Genomic DNA, 10477 nt, shown 5'->3' on the forward strand with positions numbered 1-10477 from the left:
TTTTTTTAAAAAGCACTATGCACCAAAATGTCAAAAGGATCTAAAAACTAAAAAAGCAGAAGCAAGTAGGACGTGCATTGTGCCATATTAGCCACTGTCTGGAACCAGTCTTGATCCTGAACTCAGGTCAGGCCACACACACACCCCCAATGCAAGAGAGGGAAGGGGGAGAACAAAGGAAGGGGGATAATAAGAAGGGAGGCTTTCCTAAGGCCAGGGAGAATACAGGCATGCAGGAGAGAATAGGTAGTTTAACTTCCTTTGAGTCCCTATCTGAAGCTGGGGAAGCCAGGGAGCAGCAAAGAGCAATGGCAGAGAGACATTCTGCTGCAGGAATACAGGGGGCTCCTCTTAACCACTTTTAGTATTTACTGGAATATTTCAAAGGTATTGTTTTGACTAAAGATTGGAAAGTGGTTACTTATTAATTGTAGCTTGCATGCTAATTGCCACCAAACAGAAAGGATCTGAGCAAGCTTGATTATTAAGAATGGAAATAGTTTCAGTGATTAAGTAAACAAATATAGTATGGATAGATGGGACGTAAGTACTCTGTATTAGACACTGGTCATTATTTTTGAAGTTTTGGAATGATAAATGTACAGATGATATTTCTTACTAAGACCACTGCAATTGCTAAGAATCTGTTTTCTTTGGTATGTTTTGGAACAGTCCAACAGGTAAAAATTTTAAATAAGAATGATCAAATAGGGTTGCCAGCTGCCCATTGGTGGCATGAGACCTCCCACCTCCATTTCTCACTGCTGCTCAGTTGGGCAGTAGGAGAAAAATGGTGGGTGAAATGGGGGACTATCTGTGTTGCCTTGTGTGATATTGCCACTTCTGGTGCAACACAGAAGTAATATCATTCCATCAGACGATGCTCTAGCATTCATCAAAAACTCTATGTTTACACCAAAGAGTTCAGACAAATGGTAAAGTGTTGCTCCTGGCATAAGAACATAAGAGAAGCCATGTTGGATCAGGCCAACGGCCCATCCAGTCCAACACTCTGTGTCACACAGTGGCAAAAAAATTTGTATATACAAATACACTGTGGCTAATAGCCACTGATGGACCTGTGCTCCATATTTTTATCTAAACCCCTCTTGAAGGTGGCTATACTTGTGGCCGCCACCACCTCCTGTGGCAGTGAATTCCACATGTTAATCACCCTTTGGGTGAAGAAGTACTTCCTTTTATCCATTTTAACCTGTCTGCTCAGTAATTTCATCAAATGCCCACGAGTTCTTGTATTGTGAGAAAGAGAGAAAAGTACTTCTTTCTCTACTTTCTCCATCCCATGCATTATCTTGTAAACCTCTATCATGTCACATGGCACAATGATACAATTTTTGTGTCATGCAAGAAATGGCCTGATCATGCAAGTTGATGCCCATTACCCTACCACACACCATAAGTCCCCTCCTTCTCCTATCTCTTGTTAGTCACCAGGCATGGGGGCAGTATAAATTCAAAACAGCATAAAAACTAAGCAACAAACATTCAGCTAGCACTTAAAATGCATACAAACTGATATTATCAATAAGAATAGTCAAAGAAAAGGATGAGCAAAAATAGATGACCCAAAATACAAGGACTACCTTTCAAAGTTAGATAGAAAAAAATAAAGTTTGTACCTGATTACAGAATGTCTAAAAAGGAGGTGCTAAATGAAGAGCCCACAAAAAGACATTCCAGAGTTCTGGGGCAACAACTGAGAAAGCCCTGCTTGTTGTAGTGCCCGGTCTGCTGTCTAAATAAATTGGAACTCACAGTGAACTTCTGGACTTTTTAGGGAGGTTGAAAGGGGATTAGGTATTTACTGACATACACAACTGATAGGCTGTTTAAATCTGGGTGAGTCCAGGCCAACCCCTTGAACTGGAGTCAGAAACATACCAGCAGCTAGTTATATGACTAAGTCAGCAGACTTACAGCCAAATTCAATCAGACAAAAAAATGCATCACAGCAGGGAAATCTAGAAGTGACCCAGGCTGTCTGAATTATCTTCTTCAAAGGAAACGGTCTACAAAAGCTGCTCAGAATGGTGCACTGTTTGTTTGTTTGTTTGTTTGGGGGGGGGGGAATGTTAATGATGCCTCTAGCCAGTCTAGGGCTTTTTTTGTATCAGGAATACCTTTGCATAATAGGCCACAAGCCCCTGATGTAGCCAATCTTCCCAAGAGCTTACGCTAGACCCTGTAATAATAGCCCTGTAAGCTCTTGGAGGATTGGCTGCATCAGGGGGTGTGACTTATTATGCAAAGGAGTTCCTGCTACAAAAAAAGCCCTGAGCCAGTCCATTCCTCTGAGCATCATAGATAATCCTGGATTGGTTCTTTTTCCTTGAGGCTTTTCTCCTCTGTGCTCCTGTCTGTGAAGTTGTGTTGATTCTGAACTGTTTGGGCTGTTTTCCCTCAGATCCTTATGTGAAGATTCATCTGCTGCAGAATGGCAAGCGACTTAAGAAGAAGAAGACCACTGTCAAGAAGAAGACTTTGAACCCTTACTTCAACGAGTCCTTCAGCTTTGAGATTCCCTTTGAGCAGATTCAGGTCTGTGTACTCAGGTTCTCATTTGAGGACACCAGGGGGAGGGAGAGACACAGGGCTCCCTGGTCCCATGGCTCAAGCATGAGGTGATCTAGTCCTTCACTACCTTGCCTGGACGATGGACCTGGTGTTGATCAAACCTCATCTGCTTCTCATAGTGCAGGAAAGAGTGCACTATGGTGGTGGAATCTTTGTACAGTCTGGTCCATTTGGGTTATTTATTAAAAGTTCATATTTTCTTTGTGGTTTTATCAATCTAAAACGTTATTAAAAGTACAAGAATACAGTGACAAGCTAGCAAACATTAGATATGTGCATTGTTTAAACCATCAAGCTGTAACTTTTAAAGCCTAATAAAGAGTATGGGGTTTTTTTTACACCTGGACTGGGTCATTTCAGAGTGTAGCTGTGGGGTTACATGTTTGTTTACCCCTCATTAATAACTGTCCCCACCCCAGTACTCAGAGAACTAACTTGTTAGGGGGAAGGTTTGGCCTGGCTTTTATGCTGAAGGCCAAGCTGTTTCTGTGAAATGAGCTTTTCTCCTCCATGGGAAAGGATTCTGGTAGGCAACCAACTAGATTTCCCAAGACAATAACATTTTAGACTGTGGGTGAGCAGCTGCATACTTTCAAAGTGTAGACATGTTGGTCTGCAGTAGAATAACTAGATTCAAGTCCAGGAGCACCTTAGAGACCAACCATAGGGGTATGAACTTTTGAAAGTCAAGGACCCTTTGTCAGATACCCACTTCATACCCTGAAAATCTTGTTTCTCTAAGGTGCTATTGAATCTAGTTGTTCTACTGTGGACCAATGTGGCTACCCTCTGAAAGTGTGCAACCACTCAAAATAACTTAAAATGGTATTATCTTGGAAAACCTTTATCAGTCAGTTCTGCTAATTGTGACCTCAGCTGCAACAAAGAATAAGAGCAGGGGAACCTAGGAATGTCTCCTAGGAGAGCCAGTTTGGTGTAGTGGTTATGTGTGCGGGCTCTTATCTGGGAGAACGGAGTTTGAGTCTCCAATCTCTGATTCAGAGAGAAGGGCAGGGTATAAATCTGCAGTCGTCGTCGTCTTCTTGGTGTAAGTGCAACCAGATACATGCCAGGCCTTTGGATGAGGCGGTAGGCATCCAATTAAGTTGGCCTCCCTTGTTGAAACTTTCCATTTTTTTAGTAGATCTTATAGGCCCAGTGGCTTTAGCTGAGATTGATACGCTTTAATTGACAGTGCTTCCTGTTTTAATTTATATTGTTCTTAATTGTTTAATTATTTAATTATTATTGTACTGTTTGTATACTCTTGTTGTGACCCACCCTGAGCCCGCTTGCAGGGAGAGTGGAATGAAAATCAAAACAAACAAATATTTGCAGAACTGACACAGTGGTAGAACCTGCTGTAGGAAGGTTCCCTGGCTTAGGCTATTGAGTAGGGCAAGTCTAAGCTTGTCCTAATCCAGATATTTCCAATGTATGCATACAACCTTGTCTCCTAGATAAAGATATGCATTACAACTACAGAAAGATATATGTAAATTCTCCTTTTTTTTGTATCTATCTATGTTAAGTGAGAAATTGTTTGGTCAGATTAACACTGCAAATTTCAGACAAACTGAGTACCCTAGTTCTAGAATAGACCCCCATGGGCATTGCAGTGGATCTCTTAATCACTGTCTTCTTGCTCTCCCTCCAGAAAGTGCAAGTTGTGATCACCGTGCTGGATTATGACAAACTGGGGAAGAATGAAGCCATTGGCAAGGTATTCGTTGGCAACAATGCCAGTGGCACAGAGCTGCGGCACTGGTCTGACATGCTGGCCAATCCTCGCCGCCCCATTGCCCAGTGGCATTCCCTGAAGCCTGAAGAGGAGGTGGATGCAGCTCTTGGGAAAAACAAATAAGCTACTCCATACCCCAGCATCACCTACTGAACATTCAAAGTGATCCAGAGCTATCAATACCTCAGTTAGGCAACTTTTGGTTTCTGTTTTGTTTTCTGAGCTGCAATACCCTTTCCTTGATGGCTGTAGAGGAATTCCGGATGCACCCAAGTGTTTCCAAGGGAAAGAGTTCAAAAGGCACAGAGATTTTTTTTTTTTTGCATTCTTCCCAGTAATTTGTCCGCTGCATGTTCCATCATCTCTCTGTGTTGTTCTCTTCAAGCACCAAGCCAGCTCCTCTCTTGGGGTTTCTTCTTCAAGGCCACCATGAGTAGCACATGGTTTGCTTTTACTCTCTTTGGTTTTTCTTCTTTAAATCAGACCTTGAACATTGTACTAGGATGATACCAGAGCCTGACAATGTGAGTTGACCAGCTAGACTGTGCTTGATTTGGAAAATAATAGCAGAGGAAGAAAGTTGTATTTACCATATGAGCATCTTGGCACATCAAGTTGGTTGGAAATTGGCCATCTTCCAGAGACAAGGAGCAATTCTGGCACTGGAACATCCCCAAAGATGTGGGGAACTGGTGAATTAATTATCTTTGGTGAGAAGAATGCATTTCGGAGCATACTTATTCCATGATGTTAATTGCCCTGTAGCATCTAGGTACTGCACTGGGTCTTCTCTTCCCTAGTAGTTTTCAGTTCATAATTAGAATGATGTAGTGGTACTGGAAGGTTATCTAAGGATGGTAACTATGCTTGAATTATTCCAGTCTCCTGAATGAGTGCAGGACAGAGCACAAAATAGCCTTTATTTTTGATGAATAGCATAAAGGGGATATTTATGCAAATAACCCACCCTGGTAGGCTGGCCATTTTGCAGAAATTAGAAGGCCCACCTTGTCAAATCACTCAGATTCTAGGTAGCAGTGCCAAAGTGAATGCATCATGCAAAGCTATGGCAGCCTTCACATAGCTTTGCAGCCCTGGGTGGTTTGCATATCCTTCCCACCATGCCTTGCACTGCCATACTTATTTTGAGGGTACAACAGCCTAAACCTGTGGATATCTAGATATCTCTTGCAGGAAGGTATAATGTTGTCAGGAATCTGGAACTAAAGGCATGTTGGGTTGAGGTTCATATGTCCTTCTAATGCTCCAAGGACCAAGATTTGCTGGATAGGAAGTGGGTGGAGAAGAGGGGAAGGTGAAGAGGCATGGCAGGCTTAATGAGATTGCAATGTACATTTTAGATTAAATGTTTAGCTTCTCCATTATGGGGGAGTTCAGAGAAAACAAAAGCTTTCTATTGGAGGCTCTACTTCCCATAATATCATACTCTTCTAGGAGGCGAGCACAGTGCAAGGGGGGAGAAGAGTGAATCCATTCCATCTAAAGGACCAAAGATGCACCAAAGGCAATAGCATCTCCTATACTGTATGGCACTGGCTGGCTGTCAATAACACTTGTGGTATCTTTGCTGACCCCAGAGAGATAAGCCATATTATCTTTGCTACCTAGTATTTGCACTGACCCCTGAAGGGACTCTGAGTTTCATATATTGTACCAGATATCAATGTCCTGAACATCTTGGCTCCCAATCCAGATTGGTGGGAAAGGCAAACTGGGTGGTAGAGGAAAGAAAGAAGGATTGGCGTGGCCCTTGGGCCTTTGCTTCCCTGATGAAACATTTATGCTAGTCAGTTCAAATTTGTTATCCAAAGCATACAGAAAGTGAATGCAGCTCTGGCTCGCTTACATTTCATTTGGTTTTGGTTTTTTCCACTGAGTCACCATGTTGGATTGGATCACAGGGTCAATATCAATGTGCAGCTTCTTTGCTGCCTCCAGGGCTGATGTATTCAGGAATTACAGCTAACATCCTACATGGGAGACAAAATTGGAAGGTAGCTGTTTCCTTAAATGTCAACAGCCTTATCCTGGAAATTACCATGATGAGGCCTGGAGTTCCAACAGCAGATATGGAGAGAAGCTAATTCCAACCTTGAAGATGGCTGATCAGGGTCCAGTTAAAGACTAAGGGAGAAAAAAAAACTATGTTGTGAGTGGAGAATCCTTCATTGGCCAAATAAATTATCTGGTGAAAACTTCTTCATTAGCTTAGCTTGGCTAAGACTTGTTTACCCTAAGAGTTTTTCTGCCTTGGCTGTACAGGCATATAGTGATTTATATTTTTGTGTTAGTTAGAATAGAATCTGATGAGACAGACAGTGAAGTAGAGAATCCAAAAATGTCATATAAAGCCTCCCACTGCTTCTGCAGTCTCTCTGACTGTAAACACAGTCTCTCCTCATATTCTTGCACAAATGCAAGACTGAAGTACTAGCACTGTTTTTTGGTGTTTATACTGGCACTGCTTCCCACCACCAAAAAATAATTTTCACCTAGAATGAATGGCTTGGCTAAACAAAAGGCACAAGTTTCTTGGGGGTTGAGTGTTGTATTCCTATGGAGCAGGGCAGTGTAGTCAGACAGCCACTGATTCCTCAGCAAGTTTAGGGTTAAAAGTAAGCAAACTCAGGCATGGGTCTCATCAAAGTGGTGAGGTATGGACTGGACCATTTGGATTGCAGATGTGGGCTCACTTAACTGAATCTTCCTCCATATTGCAAAAACATTTCCATGCATGGGAGGGGGGGAGGAGTCAAAGGTTTTCTGCATGGAAGCCTTTTTTTGTATAGAGGAGCATTCAGTCATGCCTCTACCTTCTGAAGTGATGCAGCCCAGATACAGGCCTCAATGAAGGCTAGGCCTCAGGAATGGGTTACTTCTGACAGAATGGGCCATCACAAGCTAAGGACTCTGAGATTATTTATGTAGATCATTATGTCAAATGATCCTAGGTGTGAACTAGTGCTTCACTCAAATGCTATGTACCCTTGGTCCTGACCCATATTCCCAACCGTACCTTCACTGACATCATGGCAGAGCTAGAAAGGGGAGACATTACCTGATTAAAACACTCTGTTGAAATTATCTGCTGAAAGAGAGGTGTTTGTGTGCGTGTGCGTGTGTGAGAGAGAGAGACTGCTGAAGGTCTTTAACATGGTATGTGCAATTCCCTTATGTGGTTAGATTAGACTAAATGGCCACTGCTGCAGTTATGGTTACCCTGCACATTGGTTGCATAGCATGTGATCACCAGCCACAAGATGTAAATGAACCCTTAAGGGAGTACTGTGATCCCCAGAGCCAGGCCCTTGTATCTTAATCAGACCTGAAGGAGCATATGTGGTAATGATCTGTGCTTAACCAGAGTTACTAAAGATGGCTTTGGCCCTGGCTTGTTTTAAAAAAAACACCACTTAAAGCTAGACTAAATAAATGTCTTTATTGTGCCTCTCTCAGCTTTTAATGCTGCCACTGGCAAGGATGTGGGGTTTTTAAAGCATTGTCACAGGGGAGTATCCTTGCAGTGTTCTGGAGCTGTATAAGATTTTTATTAATGCTGACCATGCCACTATCACCAGATTATGTGTTAGCAGAACAGCAACTCTGCAGTGTCATAGCGGCAGAGGGAAGTATTGTGGGACTTTCCACCTGGTATAGCAGCTGCATCAGCATCCTTTGCTGGTCAAAAGTTTAGTGAGATCATGAATTCATCAGCCCTCAAGGTTCTTAATTAAGGCTGCAGGATCTCCTTTCCTTAAATAGCATGAGGATTGGAATGGATGTGTGTTTGCAGTGTGGGTGTCTGTCACTTCCTGTTCTTTGAGGGCATCAATAATTCGGATATAGGGTAGAAAACAGATCATGTTTTTACTATGGTGAAGCACAGTGCAGCCCACCCCACAAATGTGATTGTTTCTTCTGCTAACAATCCACGGTGCCCTTTTTGAAACAAACAATGTGGAAGTATTAGCACCGAAGATCTAGTCCAGAAGAACGGCATTTCCAACTTTTACTATTTAAAAATGGGGAAGCTGTAGCTTTAATATACAATAATGTGTGTTTTGGTTTAGTTTGTTTTTCTATAAAGGGGGGAATGAACCAACACAAGCCATCTGAGCCTCATCCAAAATTCATCATTTGTGTGTGCATATATATAAATTGATATAGAGGCCTATTAACAGAAATAAAACTTTCTTGTAAACAATGCATGATTAATATCCAGTTATGTAAATAGCAGCATGCAAAAAGCAGAACCCCTTGTACACCATGTGTGTCATTTGCCCATTTTCTAGAATACAGTCACGCTACAGAGTTATTTTTAAAATGTGGTGTGAATGACTTTATTTTACCTAATGCGATAGAGAGGGAGAAACTATTTAAAAAACCAAGGGAGAAAGAGAGTGGTCATAACAATGTATGTTTATTTTCAATAAAAAGTAATAATTTTTTAAATAAAAAAGCAAGAAAGCATGCCTGATCCATTAAAAAATACACTTTTAAGGGGAGGGGGGGATACAACATCAAGAGTATGGCAGTGAATTTCATCAGTGTCTTGTAATCTATATTTGCAAAACTGTATCTTGTTGCATTTTACCATGTCCAGGTAGCAGCAACATTGCAGCTTCAATGTCCTGTGTCGTGTTGAAGCATTTCACTGTTGAAGCAAATTTAGAAGCCATATCAGATCACGAGCTGGCAGGACCCTGAAACCAGGACTGGCTGCTAGGTGATCCTCAGTCTTTCTCCTCTCCCTTGCTAATGTCTTCCCGTCTCTGTCTCTCTTGTAGTCCATGTCTTATGTTATTCACGGTGGGGGGATTTGTTGGTGGCAAAGAGGCTGAAGTCCTACTGTAGGCTAGACCTCTGAAGAATGATGCCCTTCCAAATCTAGCTGCAAAAGGCCTTTATTCTGAATTCATTTCTTATCCTTCAGGAAGATAACAATGTACATTGGGTAACATTGAAAGCAGCTTCTCGCCCTACATTTTATGGTTGGTAACAGAACACAAGATGCATGAGCATCATTGGTGCTTAGGACTGAGTTTTTCTCTCTAAAATATGTGGGAGGAGGGGTCCAAGTCTTTCCTGTTCACCATTTCCTTGCATCTTGAAGATTTAAGCTGCAAATTGTATACCCATGTGCCCTTCACAGCTGAAACAGAGCATGTGCTTTCTGTACATGGATGTCTGTACCCAAGTACACAGGGCTTTTTTTTGTAGAGAAAGCCCAGCAGGAACTCATTTACATATTAGGTCTGACACCAAGCCAGCTGGAACTGCGTTCCTGCTCAAAAAAAGCCCTGCAAGTACAAAACATCATTCCTTGCTACTGTTGTTACAACAGACTTGATTCTAATGGCAGAGGGCTGGCAAACAGGCCTGCAGTTCCTATGGCATGATGGTTTGTCTGCAGTGACTCTTGCTCTCTCTTAATGGGGTAGAGAGGCTCATATGCACAATGTGCCAGGCTCTATAGGTAAGAAGAGCTGTTGAATAACTGTGCCTTCTAGCACTAAATAGACTTATGTGTCTCAAATGAACAGCACTTTTGACTTGCAGAGGATCTTGGAAAACTACTGGGATAGATTAACCCATGTCAACATCAACTACTAGCAGGGAAGGGATATTGGTGAACGACTTCTCCCTTGCCTTTTAGTAATCCATATTATGTGAGGCACAGAATACTATGGAATTATGGCCCTGGACCTGAAAGGTAAAGATAATATGGGTGGGTGGGTGGTGGAGGAAATGGTGTAGTGAAGGAGCTGGACAAAAGGCATGGTGCTAACTGAGCTTTACTACTGCCCTGTACTGCAGGGATACAAAAAGGGAAATGAAGCAGAGGACAGGGACAGAACATTTGATGTCCAGAAATATCACCAGATGAAGTGTTTCCTCTCAGACAAGATCATCAGCTGCCTAATTCTGTCCACAGAACTACTCTTAAAAGCACAGCCACAGAAGCCAGTGCAAAAGTTTCCAGTTTTTCTGCAAAGGGAGTCCATGCACAGAATGGTGCACACATGTTGCTTGAGAAAGAGCCAAGTAAAGGCTTCAGAAGCTGATTGGCAGTGGCAGAGTACAGCCACCTCTCTTTCACACACAAACCCCTCAGGCTGA

The 10477-nt window shown here is 42.3% G+C and overlaps 1 protein-coding gene across 5 annotated transcripts in view; it reads left to right on the forward strand.

Moving 5' to 3' along the window:
• The window catches only part of SYT2 (synaptotagmin 2), a 215269-nt gene extending 209836 nt beyond the window's left edge, over window positions 1-5433 (forward strand). For all 5 annotated transcript variants that reach the window (XM_060231135.1, XM_060231132.1, XM_060231130.1 and 2 more), the window contains 2 exons: window positions 2426-2559; window positions 4253-5433. In XM_060231135.1, the coding sequence (XP_060087118.1) occupies window positions 2426-2559; window positions 4253-4459 (341 nt within the window). In that variant the 3' untranslated portion in view covers window positions 4460-5433. The remainder of the gene's footprint in view (window positions 1-2425; window positions 2560-4252) is intronic.
• The last annotated feature ends 5044 nt before the right edge of the window (window positions 5434-10477 follow it).

The sequence above is a fragment of the Heteronotia binoei genome, chromosome 2 (assembly GCF_032191835.1).
Source record: "Heteronotia binoei isolate CCM8104 ecotype False Entrance Well chromosome 2, APGP_CSIRO_Hbin_v1, whole genome shotgun sequence".
Classification (NCBI taxonomy): Eukaryota; Metazoa; Chordata; class Lepidosauria; order Squamata; family Gekkonidae; genus Heteronotia; species Heteronotia binoei.